This window comes from Charadrius vociferus, unplaced genomic scaffold (genome assembly GCF_000708025.1).
Source record: "Charadrius vociferus isolate BGI_N301 unplaced genomic scaffold, ASM70802v2 scaffold478, whole genome shotgun sequence".
Classification (NCBI taxonomy): Eukaryota; Metazoa; Chordata; class Aves; order Charadriiformes; family Charadriidae; genus Charadrius; species Charadrius vociferus.
The window spans coordinates 275,818-299,071 of NW_009650063.1; the positions used below are offsets into that span (position 1 = coordinate 275,818).

At 42.0% G+C, this 23,254-nt stretch overlaps 3 protein-coding genes across 4 annotated transcripts in view; 1 reads left to right on the forward strand and 2 right to left on the reverse strand.

Moving 5' to 3' along the window:
- Positions 1–3,092, reverse strand: part of ANKRD37 (ankyrin repeat domain 37) — a 5,414-nt gene extending 2,322 nt beyond the window's left edge. Inside the window, exon 1 of the mRNA XM_009891788.1 lies at positions 2,973–3,092. Coding sequence (XP_009890090.1) covers positions 2,973–3,092 — 120 coding nt within the window. The remainder of the gene's footprint in view (positions 1–2,972) is intronic.
- A 127-nt stretch (positions 3,093–3,219) lies between these two features.
- On the forward strand, positions 3,220–14,581 carry LRP2BP (LRP2 binding protein). The gene is made up of 8 exons (XM_009891789.1): positions 3,220–3,283; positions 4,509–4,624; positions 6,694–6,807; positions 8,389–8,531; positions 8,609–8,714; positions 9,175–9,398; positions 12,522–12,687; positions 14,516–14,581. Exons 1-8 carry the CDS (start codon positions 3,220–3,222, stop codon positions 14,579–14,581), a joined length of 999 nt encoding a protein of 332 aa, XP_009890091.1.
- Positions 14,582–15,717: 1,136 nt separating this feature from the next.
- The window catches only part of SNX25 (sorting nexin 25), a 76,780-nt gene continuing 69,243 nt past the window's right edge, over positions 15,718–23,254 (reverse strand). The window contains exons 14-18 of one of the 2 annotated variants that reach the window (XM_009891771.1): positions 22,600–22,717; positions 21,402–21,468; positions 19,071–19,252; positions 17,433–17,533; positions 15,718–16,586 (exon numbers count right to left, since the gene is read on the reverse strand). In XM_009891771.1, the coding sequence (XP_009890073.1) occupies positions 16,512–16,586; positions 17,433–17,533; positions 19,071–19,252; positions 21,402–21,468; positions 22,600–22,717 (543 nt within the window). In that variant the 3' untranslated portion in view covers positions 15,718–16,511. The remainder of the gene's footprint in view (positions 16,587–17,432; positions 17,534–19,070; positions 19,253–21,401; positions 21,469–22,599; positions 22,718–23,254) is intronic. The other variant, XM_009891770.1, reaches the window with a different exon arrangement.

The window sequence follows — 23,254 nt, forward strand, 5'->3', positions numbered from 1 at the left end:
GCAGCCAGCAGAAGTCCTTGAAGTCACTCTGTACAAACAGTCTGTTGTTCAGGTTGTGGCTCCCCGGGCGTCCCGGCCGTAACAGCCGCTCTCTTCTGTGCTGCAGCCAAATGCCTCTTCCCGGGGCAGCCGCCCTCCCCACCCCCTTCCGTCGCGCTCTCATCAACTACATGTCAGTGAGAATTTAGTGCTAGTGGAAATTTAAATGTTAACGGTATAATCGCAGAATTATTACTACATCTCTTACGTAAGAAGAAAATATTGCTAAAGAAAAAGTTACAACAATAATATGTCTAACACTTGATTTATGTATATTGAATAATTGCTCTTTGTTACCTCTGAATCTGTTTTGCCCAACTAAGAAGAAATTGTTTTGCCCAATGAGGAAGAAATTCTTTACTCGGGTGGTGAGGCACTGTCCTAGGTTGCCCAGAGAAGCTGTGGCTGCCCCATCCCTGGAGGTGTTCAAGGCCAGGTTGGACGGGGCTTGGAGCAAACTGGGCTGGTGGGAGGTGTCCCTGCCCATGGCAGGGGGGTTGGAACTACGTGACCTTTAAGGTCCCTTCCAACTCTAATCATTCTATGATTACATTTAAAAGCAACTGCCTGTCCTTTCCATGCTCTAAAATTCAATTTGACAGACGATTCAATTACCACTAATCACGCTTCCCAATTAGAAGCTTGAAGAGAAGAGAGGAGCATCTTAACCCAGTGCCCAAGGTACTACAATTCTGCTTCCTCTTCCTGCTGTGCCAGATGCCTACATGTTTGTTATGGAAGTTACCCATAATCACTACCATCACTGATTTTAAAAAAATGGAAATCAAAAGTCATGTGATTCAAAAACAAATAAAACTGCATGGTTTTGATGAACGGAGTTAGGGAAAAGAAGCCTAACAGTGCTCCTTTAGGGTACATACGGTTCTGAAATAAACGCGCACACATTATGACAATTACCTCCTGCTTCTCCCTCGGGAAAGGAAATGTAAATTATTTAAGTAGTGGAATATGAGCATATACAGTACCATTTTAAAACCTGCAGAAATCCACATAAATAGGCAATGTATCAATACAGCACAATTATTTCAGTGACAGTCTTCACCTCTCCTTTCATACGGAAATCCACCTGCGTAATTACCAAATGTTTGTTTTTCTGAACACCTCGCCAAGCAAATTAGTTAATAAACAAACAAAATCCCTGCACTTCGACCTCTGCATTGTTGGGGATGAAATACCTCTGCACAGGTGCCAGAAATCCACAGTCGTTGTTTATGCAGCTATAAAGACGCTTCTGAAAACACAAATATCCAGAAGCAGCTTGAGAGTAAATAGTCCTGGATCACCCAAGAGGGTATTTTTTCCTCCCCTACATCACCTCAGCAATTCCAGCAATTCCTAGGTTTCAAGCTGCACTCGAGGAATCCCATCTTTCCAGCGTAACCACCTGCACAAACTCTTGCATCCTGGCAGCTGCAACTCTCTTCAAATTCATAGGATCATAGAATGGTTTGGGTTGGAAGGGACATTAAAGCTCACCCAGTTCCAACCCCCCTGCCATGGGCAGGGACACCTCCCACCAGCCCAGGTTGCTCCAAGCCCCATCCAGCCTGGCCTTGAACACCTCCAGGGATGGGACAGCCACAGCTTCTCTGGGCAACCTGGGACAGTGTCTCACCACCCTCACAGTAAAAAATGTCTTCCTAATATCTCATCTAAATCTCCCTCTTCCAGTTTGAAGCCATTCCACCTCGTCCTATCGCTACATGCCCTTGTAAAATTCCTGCTATTCATTAGCTCTTGAGCTTCGTGTCACATTTTGCTTGCCTTGTTAGTGCCTGCAAAACTCTTCTGCCCCTGATGAACTGACGCTTGTTTTGGTTATAAACACAGGTGCAACATTTCTGATGGATTTTGTATGGCCCAGCCCAAGTGCCACTTAAGGACGAGGCTCCCAGGCTACAGCTGTTCTGGAACGCAACTCGTTAAAAATTCCTCTGCGCTTCGTACGTCAGACCACACATCTTGCACAGGCGTCAAGAAAATGAAATTGGGAAAACCGGCCCTAATAAATGCCTGTAAGCAACCGGATAAACCACGGCGTGCTGCTGAAACTCACACCCTTCAGCATCCAAAGCGGCAACGCCGCCCCGTGTGAATTGCCTTTGAGGAAGGGTATCGTCGCTTCCAGACTGCTCTTCTGCCTGTTAAATCAAGTCATTCATTGATGCTTTAATAAAAGCTTATTTTCCTGGAGGCTTTTTAGGCTGTATCATCGACACCAAACGAATCAGGACGACTTTGGGGAGTTTTTTGGCACCTTAAGAAGTCGGTTGGGGCTGTTGGAAAACATCACACGGGGGCCCACGGGTGTAACAACACGAACCCACCAGCATTACTCTCCCGTTCTGACTGTTGCCTCTGTCCCTGTTGCTATAGAAACAGATGGCACTGCCAAAAATGGGAGGATGATAATCATCTGGAAAAAAAAAAAAAACCAACCTGGGAATGCAGCTAAAGATTATTTTAAAAGCACCCTCACAGCATTTTGGTATTATATGCCTTTTTATAAGAGAGACGGGCAGAAGCTAGCAACAGAAGTGGAAACAATACGTTTCAGGAAAAATCGGCTTCAAACAGCACTTTCCCTCAATTATCCTTCTAAGTTGTGTAATATCTATATGAGGAAAACAAACTGTATTACAACGAACAGTTTCTGATGACTGGAAGTACCAAAGTCCCATTTTCTGGACTGAAGTTTCATGGCCAAGTGCCCTTGTAACTGTGTGGCATTCAGGGTCGCTGTTATTTTTGCCTATAATCGCTTTCTGCAGCGCGTTTTGGGCTTCGGCATTTAATTTGCAACAGGACCAGCAGGTAGCGGGAAGATCTGGTGGATGCCTGAACCACAGCCTGTCCTATCCCGTCACCGTTTTTCGCATTGTTTGGCACTGGCCAACAGCTCCAAGTGTTACCTCCATAGACCTACGTGACGCTGTCACTCTCCTCTCTTTTGGAAAACGGACCAAAATACCAATGTTACTTTCCCCGTCTTCTTTCTTCTGCCTTGTCGAAGGGCCCCAAGGCCCAGCCATGGATGCTGCCACAGTCCGGGCTGGGCTGCAGGGAGCTCCGGGACAGCAAGGGGGACAACGATCAACCAACAACTGACAACTGCCAACCGCCACCGGCCATCTCCAGGCCACTGGCCACCAGGGCAGGATGAAGCTGCGCAGCGAGCGCCAGCCCCAGGCCTGCAGCACCCAGCCCGCCCCCGAGGCACCAGGTAGGAGAAGTCCAATGTTGGGGAACCCACCACTCCCCTGGGGAGATCATTCCAAGGGCTGATTGTTCTCACTGTGAAAAATTTTCCTCTTGTCCAGTTGGAATCTCCCCAGGAGTAACTTCTACCCATCCCCCCTCCTCTTTTCCATGTGACTCCTTGTAAAAAGGGAGTCTCCATCTTCTTTGTAGCCACCCCTGAAATACTGGAACATGGTGATAAGGTCTCCCCTGAGCCTTTTTTGTCAAGGCTGAACAAACCCAGTTCTCTCAGCCTTTCCTCATACGGCAGGCTTCCCAGTCCTTGGATCATCTTGGTGGCCCTTCTCTGTACCGTCTCTCTTGTACAGCAGGGACCAAGACTGAACGCAGGATTCCAGGTGTGGCCTGACCAGCTCTGAGCAGAGTGGGGTAATGACTTCTTTGTCTCTGCTGGTGGTGCCCTTGTTGGTGCAGCCCAGCATCCTGTTGGCTTTCTTTGCCGCAGCAGCGCACCGTTCACTCATATTGAGCTTGTTGTCCACCAGGACCCCCAGGTCCCTTTCCACAGAGCTGCTCCCCAGCCGGATAGATCCCAGTCTGTGCTGCACTCCTGGACGATGTTTTCCCAGGTGCAAGACCTTACACTTGCGCTTTGTTGAACTTCGTGAGGTTCTCATTAGCCCACTCTTTCAGCCTCTCCAGGCCTTTCCGCAGGGTGGCTCTCCCTTCCCAAGTGTCCACTTCCCCACTCAGTTTGGCGTCATCAGCAAACTTCATCAGGGTACAGTTGATCCCATTATCCTGATCACTTACGAAGATATTAAACAGCGTTGGGCCCAGTATTGATCCCCGGGGGACCCCACTTGTGACAGGTTTCCAGTTTGAAAAGGAGCTATTGACCACCACCCTCTGGGTGCAGCCTGTCAGCTAGTTCCCCACCCACTGCACAGACCACTTGTCCAGACCATAACACACCAGTTTCTCTAGGAGGAGACTGTGGGGAACCACGTCAAAAGCCGTGGAGAGATCCAGGTAGACAATGTCCACCGCTCGCCCCTCATCGACTGAGCAGGTTACTTTATTGTAGAACAAACTTGTCCTTTTTATCAAATTGCCCTCTCTTTCATCTTAGTCTTCTAAAAAAATGTAATAAAAAGGGGACGCCACCAGCTTGAGACCTTTAGTGTGCTTACTGATGCTGTTCCATCTGTTTTGGGGAAAAAACCAAATGTGTGTCTATTTTGAAGCAGAGAACTGCAACCATGCTGCTTTACTTGGAAAAGCAGAGGAGCTGTTGGCAAAGAGAACGGCAGATGGAGATCCCCTGGCACATCTTCTGAAAGGACAACTGTACTACGAAGAGGTTGTGGTTTCCTTCTTTTAAGTAAATATTATAAAGCTGACAATTTTCAATACCATTCCAATGGAAAAAGAGACACCTTAAAACAAAACTACACGAGATGCCTATTCGTTTCCCATGAAAATCACCAGGTGTTCCCCCTAAATACATTTCTCCTGCACTTCTCGAAGCATCCAGTGGTGTCTCCCAGTTCCTTCCCAGCTCTCCTAAGGACCAGATCAGTAAGCGGCAGCCCACCCCTACAACTGGCTTCCAAAATGAGTTGGTTTTTGGCCAGCCGACTGGGCAAACGCTACACGCTGTGTTTTCAGCTACGGGGTACTGGTCCCTGACCCAAGACACACCTTCTGATCTTTTTTCCCTACCTGGCCACTAGTTTTGATGAAATTTGTTGAAACGTGTTATCTTGGAGATTTCTGTCCCTGCCCACTTCAGCCAAAATTGGTTGCCCATGTATTTAAAAGTAAATGCGCCAGGAACAGCGTAAGGGGTGGCTGGCAGGGGAGCTTAAACTTCAAGTTCTGGTGAAAATTAGAATATATCAGTTCAGGAAGATGGAAAAGAATGGAGTACAAGTATTAATTCACGTATTTTCAAACGTGACGTGCATGGATTCAGTATTGTTTGTAGTGCAGCTAGTGGCAGAGTGTAAATCGGTCTCAGGGTTTGCAGCAGGACCAGAATTAACTCCCTCAGGGTTTCTGCTTTCTGGGCCCTGTCCTTCTTAATGTTTTCGTTAATGAATTGCCTGATTTTGGCATGATCAAGACTGACCCCATGGAGCAGGAGACCTGCCTGTTTCTTGATGAGTTGGCTTGGATGTCCATGTTATATATTGCTGTCCATCCCTAAATTTATTCTTTGAGGAGGTTTTAATTTCCAGATTTTTGGACGTCTGCCTGTAGTGCCTAAAAATGCCTGTTCTCGTAGCACTGCAATTTCGGATGTTAGAAAAAAAATCACTGCCTGATTAGAGTCCTACAACTCCTTATAGCAGTAAATTCTCAGGGAAGGTGAGAGTACAGGTGCCTCCCCTACTTCTTTTTCTGATACTCATGACAGCTGGTTGTAAAAAGGTGGTTGTTGGTTTTTTTTTTCAGAGTTCTTCAAAAAAATAAAGCCCACACAGTCATAATGGCTAAGCTCCTGAGACAATTAGTAATTTAGACAATTAATAGCTTGGACAGTATTAACAAGGGGCGTTTGGTCATTGTGAGGATGATTGACTGACTGTCGAACTATCGCTCAGTTCTAAGCTTTTGCAGTCTGGTATTGTTTTATCGAAACATACAGAAAAATTGATGGAAAAGTATAGAGAAGAACATTTTGATTTCAATATTGTTTTTACTTAGTACGCTTATATGCACGGATAAAAAGTTTTCAGTAAGGGCATCAGGCTCAGTTAACTGTTACATTACACTTAACTGTGTATTTTAAAATATAGTTTCTTCTTTGACTTAATGCAGAAGCAAATACTCTCTGAGATTCTTTCTTAGAAGTGGAAGTGTCCCTGCTGTTGCCGACAATGCCTTCATAAGAAACGGGGGGCAGATAGCTGGGTCCATAAAGTCTTCTGAGTCTAGTCTTTGTGAAACCAACCCTTAGTGGAGATGTAAAAGCAGACTCTGAAACCCTCGAGGTATACGAACCGCTCGCTGAAGTCAAGGGATGTCAGATAGATAGGGCAGGGCACCCGAGTTAGACTTTTGCCTCTCTAAGCTAAAAAAAATGGCATTTGGGGGGAGGGGAAGAAATGTTGTCAGAATATCTTTCGTCTTCAGAGATGACATTTGTATACCACTACTGATATCTAGGGTTTTTTTTAACAGATACACAAACAATGAAAACTTGTTTGAAAGTCATCAGTGCTTCCATGCTGTCCAACTTTCTTGTGGTTGTTGACTTACTCCATTTCTGTTTTCTGCCACTTCTACAGTTGCAATTTTTTGTTCTTTGTTCATTAGGGAGACGCTCCAGGTTTAAATACTGTTAAGAGAGTACACACCGGAGAGTGAAGCTGCCGTACGTACTCTTCGTTCTGTGTACGTCATTGCTTATTCTGTCTTTCCCAGGGGCTGTATGAAGAAGCATTAATACACTTTGAAAAAATTCAGGATACGGATTTTCAAGCAATGTATCAGCTTGGTGTCATGCATTATGATGGACTAGGCGCTAAAGAAGACCCCGTGAGTAATCTAGCTCTACACTTTTTACTTGTCTTTAATATTACCTGATAATTACCAAGAGCTTCTTTGAAAGCTTGATTTTTCAGTTTAAAATAAACAGGTCTTTGATTTAGAATTAGTTTCATAGAGTACAGATGTTTACAAAGAGAGAGGGTTGTAGGCGGAAGAAATTCTCAAAAATAGCTATAATAAAATAGGTTTCTCTGAAAAATACACTAATTTCTATTTTAAAATATAACTTCTAAGGGTTTGGTTGTAATTTGTGTGGAAGCTATGCTTAAAATTGCTATTAATTTGTTACTTTTTAATAAGCAGTGTATACAAATGAAAAAAAATTGTGTAAAAATGGAAATCAAACAACTATATTTCAGTGTAAGACATCTGTTGCACAAAGATGTTTTTAAGGTGCTTTCTATTCTCTCACCATGGATGCTAAAAAAGATTTTGCTTCTGCCAGTGGTTGGCAGTAATATTGTTAAATTAGACAAGTGAAGAATGACATTTGCAAGAATGTGAAGAATTCAAATTGAAGAATTACATTACAAAAAAGGAAGACAAAGGAACGAATTGCTACAATAAAAAGAAAAAGAGTTAATGTATTGGAGAAAATTATCTTAAAGAGTGGTATGAGGGAAAAATACAAAGGGGATGAAAAAAAGGGTAGATAACAAGATGGGAGGGCAAGAAAATGAACCAGTATATTAACAAATCGGATTCTTCTCTGGTGCTTAGAGGATTGTCAGCAGAGCAAAAAAATATTCTGGATTTTAGAGGTGGTTCATTTGTTCTATATGCTGTATGCCTGTATAATTACTACATTGGTTTACTTGCAAATAAACATTTTAGTAAAGTTTCTTTCTTTTTTGTGTATTAAACCAGGACAACCTCTCACAGTGTAACAACCTAAACCACGACAGAGGTGAATAAAAGAAGAACCTTTTATAAAGGATGATTTCTAGTGTATTTAAACAGGGTGTCCATGCTAAATCCTAACAGTGTAAACCTTGTTTCCAAAATACTTTTGAGGGCCTCGGATGATACACCATACAGCTGCTCAAACGCAATGTTCTCCATTTGCTTATTTAACGTTATCATTTTTTGTCATTACAAATCTAAGGTACTTTTAATGGAGGGACTTCAGAGTGTGCGATTGTATCACTTTGCTTTCTGTTGAGGTTGCTTTATCGTTTCAGACATACAATATCATTTCATCATGTGATATGAAAAAGATTAAAGAAGTCTAAAACTGAAAACGTATTAAGTTTAGGATGTGACATTCATTTACGTAAACACAAGAATATTTTTGAGAAAGTTTTTCTCAATGAAGAAGAGTAATATACTACCAGATGAATGTTTATAAGAAAATGCTTCAGATGAAAACTATGCCGAGGTAAAAAAATTTAAAGGCTGTCCAGTAATCAAAGATCAGTTCTGCTTTGGTGTGACACTGTTCTCCAGACTGCCCTAGCACTACGCCTCAGCCGTTCTTCAAAACTACCTGTCTTGCAGAAGTCAGTGGATTCGCAGGCTCTTTATTTCATAAATAATTAAAAGGTAATAATTCAAATCTCTCAACTGTAGGAAAAGGGAGTGGAATACATGAAGAAAATACTAGACTCCGATTCCCCAAAAGCAAGACACTTGAAGTTTGCAGCTGCATACAATCTTGGCAGAGCGTATTATGAAGGATGCGGTGTTAAGCAGTCAACTAAGGAGGCTGAAAGGTAATGGCAGTCGGTGATTTTCCTTCCGACTGTAAGATGCTGCGTTACCTCAACTTTCTTTTTCCCCATTTTCTTAGGTTGTGGCTTATTGCTGCAGACCATGGGAACCCAAAAGCAAGCGTGAAGGCCCAGAGTACTTTAGGAATGCTTTATTCTGTGTCGGTTCCAAAAGATCTCAAGAAGGTAAAGCCCACTCAAACCTTTTGAGTTTCATGAGACCCAATGAATTTTGAATTTCACAGAAAGAGTACAGTGATGTATTTGACTCTGAAGGCTGTATTTTAAGTACTGCGAGGCGTTATCATCCAGTTAAGCCCGTATGAACTGACGGACAGAATCCCTCATTTTGCCCCACATGACACTGCTAGCTAAGGTTGTTTTTTTTTTAGTGGGAGTATCAGGGAGGATGATAGAATGGATTTAAGTTTTGTCAGCTTTGGTAACACGCAGAAATGAAACAGGTGTCACTGACTGACAGCTCTGACAGTAAGTGAAGGAGGTTTAAAAGCCTTACAAGCATTCTGCTTTCTTTTATGTATAAACACTTCTTACAGGATGGTTGATGTAAAAGCTTTTATGGAAACAGTATGCAAGAAAAGCAGCTAAAGTAAACATAGACTCCAACTTTGTACCTCTTGTTTAGGCCTTTTTCTGGCATTCAGAAGCATGTGGCAATGGAAATCTGGAATCACAGGGAGCACTGGGTGTTATGTACCTCTATGGACAAGGTATACGTCAGAACACTAAAGCGGCTTTGGAGTGTTTGAGAGAAGCAGCAGAACGTGGAAACATCTATGCTCAAGGCCATCTCGTCGAGTATTATTACAAAAGAAAATTTTACTCAACAGCTGCAGCAGTAGCCAAAAGGTGAGTTAATTTTGTTTTATTTTTTATTATGGTTCTTCATGTAAGACCACGTATCTTGGATTAAAATGATTAAGTTCATGCTCTTGCCTCTCAAACTCAAGAGGCGTTTGAGATAATGAATTCCAAAACCTCATCTTTAAGGAGGGAATAGCAAACCACAGACAAAATTAATACTATTTTGTAGCATTCTAGTATACTATTTTGTAGTATATTACTATTATTTGTAGTATAAGTATAGTTCTCACTTATTCAGTACAGTTGACCTTTTCTTTCTGATCCTGTGAAGCAAAACAGCCTGAACTAGAATCCCAAGTAGAAGCCCACGCACAACCTGCCTTCCTGTCTCCTCTGTCCACAATCTGCTCGAGGCTCCTGCTTCACCGTGCCCTTTTAAACCCCTACAAGTATTCACAGAATCACAGAATCACAGAATGGTCAGGGTTGGAAGGGACCTCTGGAGATCATCTAGTCCAACCCCCTGCCAGAGCAGGGTCACCTACAGCAGGTTCTTCTGTTCTCCACATCCCCCACCTTAATGCCATTTCTACCCACTCTCTTCCCCCCAGTAATACCCTTGCTCTGGGGCTCAGCGTGCTTTGGTCCCGTTCCTGCGTCCTTCACAGGAAACGCAAGCATGGATACTGGGTGGCATCCTGCAGTAAGCACTCCGGCCTGGCACCTCCAGGCAGCCGCTGCACGCAACTTACTGCCCTTTAGCTTGTCATCAGTTGCTGCTTATGGGGATGCAGACCACACTGGCATCTGCACGCAAGTGGTTTCTGGTGATGACCTGCTCGAGTGGAGGTACTGGTCTGAGCCACAGCCGGGCAGCACTGACTGGCCTTTCCCCAGGCAGTCACCGTGGGGCTCGCTGCTCTGCCTCCGTACGCCGGAGTGGTTGGCGTATTGCAGAAATAGAGGCTTCTGGTGTAGGCTGAAATATTAAACACAGCCAGTCCATATCTAGTTTCTGTATCTTTAGTCATAGAGGAGAAAAGCAATGCTGCTGCCAGTTCTACAGCCGATAAACAGCACGTTTCTGTGACAAACCTCCAGAGCTGGCCAGTATATCTTAAAAGTTCAGTCTGTTAATCAGATTATTAATTTGCTGGAAATAAGATGCAGATAGACTAACGCACTGCTTATACGAGCTGCACACAACAGCTTTCGTGCTTTTTGTGGTATGTTTATCAAGCTGCTGCTGCCCAGCAATAAACGTGCCACGACTCACCACCTTACTGGAGCTGCACCCTGTGTACACCACTGGATAGCAGCAGCTCTGGTAACTCAGCAGTTCAGCAACGAATGCTGTTTGCTATATTCATTGTTGAAAAGGATTGATTTCTCTCTGAGCTGCTGCTTTTCTTTCCCTCGCACTGTAGGTAGACTGACGGCTATTCAGTCTAGTCTAGCTTGTCCCGCTCGGAGTGCATCCCCTCCAGCCAATGCCACACGGGAGGTTATTCACACAAGCAAACAGTGCATTTCATCAGCTGCAATTCTGATTGCAGCAAATAGCAATGAAATCCCATACTACGGCCAGAAATGACAATTTCTGAACCGTAAGATACTGCTCCCATACTTGAAACAGTTCCTCTTAACTGGGATTGCAGTTGGCCTCGAGGCAAAAATCTTACAGTAGCTCAAGCAGTTGTACCAAGCACAAATACCTTTTTCGCTAAAATTTGTTTGTCCCTCTATGTTCGTACCAACTAGGCAGTTTGTTACATTATGTCCAAACATACAAACATTACGTGATTATGTACAATATAACCTTGCCTAATATGTGGAGTCTAGATTAGCTACTGATACTTCACAGTTCTACTTACCCATTGCTACGGTACGTTCTTGAAGTCAACTGTGCTGAACTAGAATTCCTGCCGGACTCGGCTGGGTATTGTTACTTGCATCACCATCCTGTCATGTATCTTTTGGAAAGGAAGGCAAAAGTGCTATATACCAGGAAAAATAAAAGAGGTAATAGGTTACTGTTATTATATTTGAATGATCTTCCTAGTCTTTGGTTTGGTTTGGTTTTTTTCTGTTGTGCTGCAGTATTTGTTAATGGGACCACATCTGGTGGGAGAACATCGCTCTCAACACATTCAAGTGATTTAGCAGGCACCCACTTGCAGAGGTTCCTTCAGAACAATCTTTCATAAACACTAATTTACAGGGAGTAGGTATAAACTGAAATGCCTTGCACTTTTCTTTCTTTTTTCTGTCAAGTCTGTGACTGTTTGACACAACAAAAAACTGAAATGATGTGTGAAGCAGCATGTAATTACTGTTTGGTGTCTGGAAAGGACGTGGGGCTTGGGGGTTTCTGTTTTAAGACATCAGTTAGGGGAAAAAAAAAAATAATCAATTCCCACTTAGAAAATGTTGTACCTAACATTATAGTAACAACACTAGGTAATTATAGCCTGACAGTTAAAATAACATTCACTTTGTCCCTCTGATTCTTAAAACGGTTCTTAGTAACAAAAACATGCTGAAAATAAGGTGACAGCCAGCAGAGAGATGCATGCAGAAGAAAGAAAATAATTGAGCTGAAAGAGTTGTAAGCAGTTGTCATAAGTGGGTCTTATAGCCTGAGGCTCTGAAGCCTGTCCGAGATCTTCAGATTACTATGATTTTGCCAATATCCTAGTAAAACCTTGGAATTTCAGCTGCATAGAATGACAGAATGGTTTGGGTTGGCTCTTTAAAGATCACCTAGTTCCAACGCCCCTGCTGTGGGCAGGGACATCTTCCACTAGATGGGGTTGCTCAGTTATATGAAATAAGAGCTTTGCCTTTCTTCCACACAGATATTAATTTCCATGAAATATTTTAATATGAACAATTAGCGTAAAATACGCTGCCTTTTGTAACTAGTATAACTATAGCGAACGTGACTGCAAGTTTGCTATTTAATATCACAATATTCAAATAAGACCAACTTCAAATCCAATCCTGACTAGAAGAATCCTCATCAGGCTGCTGAACGCATCTAAATTTCAGCTCATTTTGGATAACGACGTAAATGGAAAGGAGGCGTTGTCAAGTGATATATACGGTCGACTTAAATTATTGCTTGAAACAGCATTATCTAACCTCACGCTGTAAATTCCGCAACAGGATTATGGAGAATGACGACATCGATGCGCTAGCAAAGATAACCGATTGTCTTCCTACGTATGTAGCCAAGGGGGTCGCTATGGCTGCTTTCTACCTGGGTAGGTGCCTCCAGCTTGGCCGAGGTGTACAGCAAGATCAAGTCGCTGCTAAAAAATACTATTCTAAGGTAAGTTGGGGAGGTCTTACAGACTAATGTAGGTCTCATGAAACTGAGCGATACCTTGGATTGGAGTCTTTAAACTCGCTGTTTGGTTAAAGACTCCAACGTTATTTATGTAAAATGAATATATATATATATATATATATCTGTGCAAGAAAATGAAGAGTGATAAAAGTATATGGAAAATTACCAAAAATAGCCTTGAAAGGACACTGTCTTGAAAGGAAACAGTGCATTCTGCCAAACAAACAAACAAATCTGTGATAATCACCGCAGCAAAGAGCTTCATAACTTGCAAGAGAAATTTGTGAAACAATTTGAATAATTTTATCCCCAACCAATTTGCTGTCATTCTCTCAAACTGAAAAATCGTAACTTCTCCTCTACGTTAGATTCCCTAACAATTACAGCCTTCGTTAATGATACTTAAATCAGTCATAACTGGTTGTCATGCTTATTTTTATGTTTACATTTTTAGCTATAGCTGAGGATCTACTGTTACTGACAGACAGGGGGAAAAAAAAAACTGGTCCCATTTTTTGAAAGTTTTGAAATTGAAGTAAGATTTACTGCTTGAGAAAAAAAAAATCAGTAATGGCTTTTACAAGATGAATCTGCTAAATTGTATCAGTGATGCCTAAAGGTACAGTCAAGGCAAGATGATTATGCCAACTGAAGGGAGCGTAGCAGGATTGGATCTGTGCTTCGGAGAGACTCTAGGATTTCTGTGCATGTAGACACTATTTGTTTCTGCAAGTAGAATACTTTGATGGGGACTTACGTAAATGATAAATTATCAAATAACAATTTATGTGGCTCCTTACTCAGGAAAGCCACTGATACGAGAGGCCTAGCAGAGTAGGTGATCTTCTGAATACATACATTTTAAACATTTTATTCTACTGCTCTGAAAAGTGTTCTAGAGGATAGGATGAGGAGGAGATCAGGAAAAGAATATAAGCTGGGGTGTTAGGAATAGTCCTAGGTAGGTCTTAAGGCACGGAAGAGGCCCATCAGGATTGCATCGCTGCACGGCTTTGTGTGAGTATAGCCCTTCCCACCATCTTCCATCAGCTCTAACGTAACCACCACAACGGAAAGAAAATTACAGCTTTCACCGATCATTCACTAGCCCTACATCTGAGACCGATGTAGGAACGTCACTAGCTTCTTAGTATAAAAGGAGATGATTTCTATTGACTGGTGCCATGCATCTCTACGTCACCAACAAAAGAGAAGGGACAGAAAATAAACAAGGAACCTACCCAAAGCAGTAACTCTAGAACAAGTAAAAGACAAGAGCTGTAGGTGTGTTCAGTTCCTTTTGTACCTGGAAAATAATTCTCCTGCCAACTTAACTGTACAATTATACCCACTTAAAATTATATTTGCTTTTTTAATTAACTGCTCAGCTGCGGTTTTGGCCAACCATTGTTAGACCCAGTCAGCTTTGAAAGAGGCAAGGAAGAGCAGACGGGCATCCCAGAGGGTACTGAAATAGATCAACACTGAAGTGAATGAAACCGCTCCAGTCTGTAAGCAGGTTTACGTTTGTGACTGTGGTGCCAGCACATGCCATCCCAACAAACAGAAAAAGAAAAATAAAACCAAGCCTAAGGCTGTAGTCAAGTACACTCATTTTAAATACCGATTTTTTCTTGCGCAGCTTCAGAAACAGGGATTTAAAGCTGAATATATTAACTCTTTAATATTTTAACAAGTTGATTATGCCAGATAATGCCAACAAAACTTAAAGACCTTATTAATGTTACACTGACAACATACGATTTTGTTTTAGCTATGAACGAGAACTCCCTGTTCTTTGTTTTCAAAGGCATGCCTTCTGGATCCTGCTGTTGCTTCTGACCTTGAACTGGCAGCTAATCTTGGCAGAATTTAGTGTTTCCTTCAACTGTGACTGGTATATAAATGTATTTCCTCCAATAAAGCATCTTTAATCTCCAGCAATTATAGACTGTTCATCGCTTACTGCTTGCTTTTCAGCTTGCTGTAAATTACTACTTAAAGCAATTTACTGATTCTATTTTATCTAAAAAATAAAAAAAAAAGAGAAAGCAAAAAGCTCATACTCTTCCTTTAACCAAGATGAGGCAAAGGCAGACTTTTTAAAATGGCAACGAAGACTTAAGCTTTATTATTGAATAGTCTGAAAAGCTTGAACCCAAACTTGTCTAGTTTTCACACGCAACCCATTCACAGGTCCCGACCACTGTTAAATCTTACCTTTGCTAGTGGCGTGTACACTTCCTTTCACATGCTCTTCTAATGCATCTAGATCTACTTACGTGTCTTAAACCATTTTACTCCAAGACTGCAGAGCTTCAGAGTTGGAAATTGGCCTGTATGTCACTAAGCTTTACAGTTCAAACCATGTCAACTTCTAAAACAGGAAACTACGACTTACAGAACTATGGAAAAAACCCATTAGTATGGAAACATTCAATATACACATCCTCTGCACGAGGCCTGTTCTGCTCAATCCTTCTTCGTACTGCATTTACACTGCCTTTGCATTAGAAATAGTTGAAAACCTTTTGGCCAGGACTGCGTATGCACGAGCAATGTTATGCGGAATCTTTTAGCAAGAGAGACCTTGATTAACCACTAGTAAAATTTTACCGATTGCTATGGTAAGCTTGCACGCTTCTAAATACCTATTTACTTGGAAAACTTTGTACGTGCAGAATTTGGCTTGTTTCTTAGGACTGTGCCGTGACTTGAAAACTTCTTTGGAACTGTTGGAACAGAAGGCTGTTCCAATTGGCTGTACCAATTAAATCTGCGTACATTAAACTAGAGCAAGTCTTAACTGCAAGCAGTTTTTCTAACAGCACAACTGTACTGAATTTAAAGGAAAGTAATGAGTGTCACCTAGGGATTTTTGATGATGTTTAATTCTTTAGATGCGCATTAAGACCATATTTACATATTTTTACATAAATTAAAAAAACCACTGAAGACATAGTTTTCTTTCCTTGTATAAAATAAGGGAAAGATTTGAAGGTTGTCTGAAATTGGGGTATTTAAATAAAACAGCCCTGAGTAATATCAGGGAAGTTATTAGAATGGTTTAATTAAATGTCTACTTAATCATTCATAGAAGCAATTCATAAGCACTAATCTCTGAACTAACATTTAACACAGGCATTCTGTTAGGACATACCAGTTTACAATACATATTTTCAACACAGACTTCAAAGTAACGTAAATATTCCATACGAAACTAGTGCTGTCAAACTCATTCATCAGTTGTTAGTACAGCCTCATTATCAAGTACCGCAATCCAGTTGTGTTATTTATTGCTTACAAATGCTTCAAACTACAGGAAATCTTTGGTAAAAACAAAATTGATAAAATTGTCACGATAGCTTTACATGTAGTATTGCACGACAAGGCTTTTTCAATACACAAGAGAAAAGGAATGCTCAAATCCTCAGTGAGGAGATTAGAACTGTACAACATTCATTAGTTTACCACTATAAGCAAAATTTCTTTTCATAAATGTTTAAAATATTTTCTGGTTTCTTTCAGCTTATATGAACATTTATTTTTCAATCTATATTTGAAACAGAAGAGTAGTCAAATAGAACAATTTAAATAAAAATTGGCAACTATACAGCATTGTTTTCTCTACCCCACTACAGCATCAGATCTTTTCAAGTCTGTTTACTTCACAAAAAACTCAAGAGGAAAGAAAAACGCTAAAAATAATCATAGTCCTCAGCCCTCTATGGAAAAGAGGAAATAAGTTTCATGTCTATTATTGGACATAGACATTTCTCTAGTGGTCCAATTGTGCAGATTCAAACCTAAGTGGCATTAAGCTGCTCTAAATGAGCTCGTAGCTCAGGACACAGTTCAGTTAGCAGCAGTTCCAGCAAAACCTGAAAAACAGAAAAGAGTTGAGATGAGCGAGCGCAGGTGCCAAATGAGATTTGCTTTTTCCTTCCTGCCATGTTTAGAGCATCGCAGACAACAGAAGCACGTAGGGTCATTCTACTCATCATTCATCCAGCTGCTTCTCTGGCACCCTCCAGTTAGCATGCGCCCCACAGATAATATGGGAAATGTCTTCAGGCTGAAAGAAGGCCAGTGCCACGGGCAGCTGCTTTCAGGATGGGGATTTCCCCCCCTGCACAAGCAGGTGCCGTCCTGTCGAAGCCGCAGTAGCCACATAAGCAAGGAGCAGGGCATGCACCTCCTGCGCAGGCTGCATCCACTCCTGCACTGAGGCTGCATTTCGTGACCGGCTGAAGGAAACGAGCCAGAAGAGACTGACTGAGAGTGAGGATCCAGCTGCATGCTCCGACCAGTCCCAAGCAACAGGAGAGCAGTGGGACTTTTGGAGGGCTGTCATGTCCTAACTGCGACCCCGTCCCGGAGCTCTCCTTCCCTAGGATTCTCCAAGGTATGTTTACTTTACTCAGCTATATGAAGAAATTAGTTTGCACCTTATGCAGCAAGTTGGATGTGGTAGAGGATCTCTTTTAGACAAGAGCGATACTGTTTTTAAAATTAAACAGCTTTTTGCTATTCAAAATTAGTTAAAGGATAGAACCAAGTACATTTTTTCTGACTTACTTAATAACAAAAAAGTTTACTTGCACACTGAACAATAGTCCAACATACATCTCTGCAAAAACACACCCCCCCGGCTTTGAGCTTGAGTGAGCAGAGCTCAGCAATTAACAGGACAATAAAGTTACGAAGCTACTTTTCCAGTTACTCACATAGAGTAGATGCTTGTTAGCCTTTCTTTCTTGCAACGCGTTGAACACTTTCACTACACCGTGACGGGCATTTTGTTGTCCAACGAGATTCTGCAAAGTATCTGCAACAAACATTATTTCAGCTTATATTGCTTCACTCATGCCAAGCAAAACCTCCAGCTGACACTACTACCCAAAAATACGTATAGAGGGGAAACAAAGCCACTGCACCTGGTGGTCCTTGGTTACTAGATACACAGCCCCCATTCACCAACCTTTTAAAAACACACAGGGAACTCAGGTCATGGGTTAAAAGATAGCCCTATTCTCAAGTTACCCAAGTTAAATAACAGCGTATGCGTCTCAGTGACAATATTTTAAGTGTTTTAACATGATACATAGAATGCCTTTTCAGCAGTTCCCCTTGCAGAGTCAAGTCTAACACATTTTTAAACCATTCACTTCAATGCACCTTCAGCCACAAAGACAGAATTTCTACAGTAGTTAAAACAGATTTAGCACTTTAATTGCCTCTCAGAATTTTCACAGAAAATAGTTCTCATGAGTAATCAGGTAAGAGAATTCCAAGTCAATTATTTACATTTTGCATTAAATTAGAGAATAAATAGTGATCCAATGTTTCATCATTAACTTCCAATGCATTCAGCTACGTCCTGACACATCTCTCCTAACTCAGAAACAAACACACAAAACAACAAGCCAACTACAGAAGGCTATTCTAGTTAAGTGGGTGAGTATGTAACATATAACTCAGAGAGTAAACGGAGGGTTGTTTACACATCAAATGAGGACCATTTTGCATCCGTACCTGCTGCTATTTTTGCAGTAAAAGCTGATTAAATAACCTAATGCGAGGGGGTATATGAGGTATCCCAGCGAAGCCATAAAATAGCTCATTAAAGTACATTCTGTTCAGATGGAAGGGAGACAAAAGGCATTCAAGCTATGTTTAAGTGCATTTCCAGGGCCTAAACGGAAGGAATTTTGGTTCTTCCCAGGTAGGTGCCTTTGGGTTTACGCGATCTCTGAAGAGTCAGCGTTATGTACCTGGACTCCCTGTCCTGGGAGCGGGGTGGGATAGAGCATCTCAGAAGGGTGCCCCAGAAACGTGCATGCCGAAGAGGAACCTGCCTGGGCCTGGGAGGTAACGGCAGGGAAAGTCAAGTCCTGGAAACCCCACTCAATCTAGGACGCTTCTGTCCAGGCTGCAGGTCCCTCTAACATTCCCTGCTCTGAAACCTCTTACCAGAAACAGACAGCAACACACAACACTGACAGCGTGGGTAGAGCTCCCTCTTCCATTTTGAAATATAAGGGGAAGAAACAATGGGGGTGGTGCCACCCTCCCTATTTGTCAAGTAGTTCCAGGCAGCAGAACCAGCTGGTATTTGCTCAGAGAACCAGCAGAGAGAGTCTGAACTTAGATTCTTTGATAAATATTACATATAGACAGAAGTAGAGTGATACTGGATTTTGCATCCACCAATAATACCCGAATCCATGCCCTTTTATTTATGCAAATAACCATAATTTACAACTCTACAGGAAAAATCTAAAATGCAGCAAAGAATAGTTGATTAACTAGTTTCCTTACTAGCTATTAAATCCATGATTAAAGCAGAATGAAAGTGATCTCACCTGGAATGTTTTCAAGTAGTTTTTGCTGTGCTCTCTGTTTTGTCTCCTGCTTTTGTTCATCGCTCTTGGCTCTCGGTGGTGGTGCTAACTTTCCATTTGGCCAAAAAGCATCTCGAAACACACCAATGTAGTAAACAAGCATTGGTTCACTGAACATCCAGTGTACAGTGTCACGGATTTGCCTGTAAAGAAGTGTAGGAGGGAGCACATCAGAGCTGGTCTTTCATGTTTTATGCAGATTTATTCTTTTTACTCCCGAAAGCAGTGGAAGCGATGCTTATTTCCATGTAATTATCCCAATTTATCTGAGCTGATTCCACCAGCATCACGGCAAGTAGTATTCAACTCTGGCTGCTCTAGGAGCTACATCACTCCAGATACCAGACTGAAATGCGAGAAGGCTACATTTCAATGTAATCCACAAACGTATATTACAAATTGCAAGTGCTACACTGAAATATGTATATATTTCAAGGATGGGCAGTTACAAGGGCTCCACTGGGTAAAGACATAAAAACCAGCTAACCAGTTCTAGCGAACTTCAAACTAGTTGCACGCACAGATGCGCCTGGTGGGATAAAACCAAATGAAGTTTTGAAAAAAGCGCACAAAGTTCCCTCACAGATACCAACAGCACATCAGTGAAGGGATTACAGATGGAGACAGCAGCCTCCTCCTGAGGCTGCAGGCACTCACTGGAGCCTCCAGCGCAAGGAGTCCGAGTAGACAGCAGGCTCCAGGCAGCACTGCCCGACTGTGCCACAGTACGGCCAAAACCCTTAAAATCAATAAATGTAAAAAGCCATAGAGCAAGACTGCATGTATGTTGTGCTCACAAACACTCTCCCTCTGTCCTCTCTCAGGTGTCTCTCATGCTAGTTATCAGCAGCGTGTGAACAAACGAACCGGTCGATTTAAAACTCAGGGAATGGATACTGTCAGAGACCATCAGTTCACCAGGAGTCGACTGCGTAACTTTCCATCACTTCTTGTCCAATTTACCACTATATAACAAACGTGAGAGGTTTTAAAAGCAATGCTGGCATGTGCAAATTTAGTCACTGACTGGACGAAGAACAGCCTGTTCTGCTGGTAGAATACTTTTCCAAAATTTTTCTGACCAATGAAACAGTTTTCCACGTGAAAGGTGTGTACAGACACACACTTACTTCATAGCCTCACCCAGGCCTCACTTGGCGGACATGTCTTCAAATGATACAGAAAAATACCTTTATGAAAACACATCGCTGTTACATGTGTACAAGCTTCATGTTATAGACTAATGGTTCTCATCACGTACAAACATTATTTCAGTCACTTTAGAGAAATATGTATTTGACTTGATCAAGGGATGGGATTCTGCCCCTCTATCCCACTCTGGTGAGACCCCACCTGGAGTACTGCATCCAGCTCTGAGGTTCCCAGCATAAGAAGGACATGGACCTGCTGGAGTGGGTCCAGAGGAGGCCACAAAGATGCTCTGAGGGCTGGAGCACCTCTCCTATGAAGACAGGCTGAGAGAGCTGGGGTTGTTCAGCCTGGAGAAGAGAAGGCTCTGGGGAGACCTTATTGCAGCCTTCCAGTACTTAAAGGGGGTCTGCAGAAAGATGGGGAGGGAGTTTTTAGCAGGGCCTGTTGCAATAGGACAAGGGTTAATGGTTTCAAACTGGAAGAGGGCAGATTTAGATGAGATATTAGGAAGAAATTCTTGACTGTGAGGGTAGTGAGACACTGGCGCAGGTTGCCCAGAGAAGCTGTGGCTGCCCCATCCCTGGAGGTGTTCAAGGCCAGGCTGGATGGGGCTTGGAGCAACCTGGGCTGGTGGGAGGTGTCCCTGCCCATGGCAGGGGGGGTGGAACTGGATGAGCTTTAATGTCCCTTCCAACCAAAACCATTCTATGATTGATTCTATGATTTGAAAGAAATTACTGAAAATGGAAACCTAGTTTCAGATCCATCAAAAATCTTCACGGGACTGAAAGATAAAGCACAAACTACTAAAAGCCATTCAGAGCCAGGCTGTTCAGAAGAACAAGATCACAAGTCAGTTTCGTTATTTTTATATATACACGTGTATATATATAAAATTCCATTAAATATTATGTTCTTCCAAAAGCAAAGCCCCGTGTATAGGAAAAGACAAGGAAAAAGATAAGTGACATATCTGTGTCTTCTCTAATCAACATAATGTATTTGTAAATGAGCTGTGGAAAACAATTGCAGATTATCATATACAACAGAATGTCCAGATTATTTTTTTTAACAATTCTGCTCTCAGTCCTTTTTTCACAGAACAATGATGCAGGTTCTGTTAAAGTAACAGCTACTTACTTGTTGATAGTTCTTCCAAAAGTGACTTGTACTAGTGCAATTAATGTTTTTCTGACCCACTTGAACACTAGAGCAATGAAAAATGACAGAAAATAAAGATCAAGAGTTTAATAACATTAGGGAACCCATCATCATGTCTGAAATCTTTCCTCCTGCCCGCCCCCCCAAAAAACCACCCCATCCCAGCCCGACAGTAAATGTATCTGTTATAGTCCTGTACAAGATTTCACTAATTGTACATGGGTCTCATTTTTCTATGCATTCGTAGTTTATACTGTAAACTGTTACATTTAAAGAATATTTCAAGTTTATTGAGCCACCCAAACTACCCAAACCCTTTTTTCTACTAGAAAAAAGAAAACCCCTCAAAATTCACACCCTTTTCATATCTACTATTATAATATTGTACACAGAGCAGCATCATTAAAATTCTGAAAACATTTTCACTCAAATAAGCCAAGCACTTAGCTTTTCATTACAAATAAAGGAAACAAATGTGAGTGCTCCCTAGTAATTACTGGTTAATCTTTATTTCATGCTGTTCTCCATCAGCAGAAGAAAGTCTATATTTGGAAGATACAGCTGCCATTTTTGGAAGGTGCTGCATTTTGTAATAGTTACCCTGTAAATCATTTTAGAGAGCATCAAGTGTGGCTGCACATTCAAATGGAAACAAAAGTAGTTTTCCTTATTACCGTCATTTATTTACGTAAAGGAGGGAAAAAAAAAATCTGGTACTGAAAGATGCCACAATTCTAGCTTCTTTTCCACTCTACAAATCGTAGAACTAAAATACATACAGAATACATTTAAAATGGACATTAAAATTATGTTACTTTGTCAGTGACATGTTCTGTAATAAAGCCGTATTTCCTTCCTTGATACATTCTAACATGCAGCCTATTTACAAAAAATATGCTTTTGTACTTTTCTGTTTTTTCCAGAATTTAAATGAAAAACTTAAAAATACTGAAGGCAAATGCTCTCCCTTACTGCCATGTTATATTGAAATTTCACTTTTGAATGAAAGCACCAAAGTTATGAACTACTGAAGAACAGCTCTGTTCCAAACAAACTGGCTATATAGATTGCAAGAACATTTCCACTTATTGAAACAGCAGAAAAATTGGAATTACAAAATGCCCCAAATGCCTTGGCCAACAGATTCCACCAGCAAATAAGCAGGTTTACAGCTTACTTCCTCGCAGCTCAAAAATCTCTCCAATCAGCATGAAACATGGTTCGGCAAGAGAGTCCCTTTTCCCATCCACCTCCTCTCCGTAGTCTGACAGATCACTATCCTCTTCCGTTTCTTCCTAGGAAGAGAGACACAACATGGGTATGCACTGCAGTTCCCCATCCTTCTTCCAGGATGGACTTAGTTACTGCCCTGGGGAAGAAGCACAGCCAGCCCTCTTAAGAAAGGGCACTAGAGCCACCAATTCTGCTGCTGGCAGGATCTGGCAAACAGCAACCTCACCAGGGGTTCTGAAAAGGGATTGCACTTCCCACCGGACAAGAGCGACGAGGACACACTGCTCTGCTGGAGTCATCACCACTGCCAGATCTTCTGCCTGCAGCCTTGCCCCAGTAAGCACCTCACTGTTGGGTGGATCTGCCCAGATTTGCAGGGTCCGCTGCCTATACTGCCCTGCCAACACCAGCTGGATAAGGGAAAACAGGTGATGTGGGAGCCACGTACTGCTAAGAAGCAGGTGGGAACTCTAAGGAGGAGATGGTACTCAGAGGGGTTTGTGATTGCAAAGCCTCTTCTGACACAACACCCATGAAGGGCAGGCAGGATGGGGGGCCAGCCAGCTGGAGCTGTTTGCAATGCAAGCAGCTAGGAAGAA

Bases quoted from the DNA above. Each gene is read 5' to 3' on its own strand.
- LRP2BP (XM_009891789.1), top strand. From the start codon at position 3,220: ATGAAGCTGCGCAGCGAGCGCCAGCCCCAGGCCTGCAGCACCCAGCCC. The intron at 4,625-6,693 runs GTTGTGGTTTCC...TGTCTTTCCCAG, and splicing joins GACAACTGTACTACGAAGAG to GGGCTGTATGAAGAAGCATT. The intron at 12,688-14,515 runs GTAAGTTGGGGA...TTGTTTTCAAAG, and splicing joins CTAAAAAATACTATTCTAAG to GCATGCCTTCTGGATCCTGC.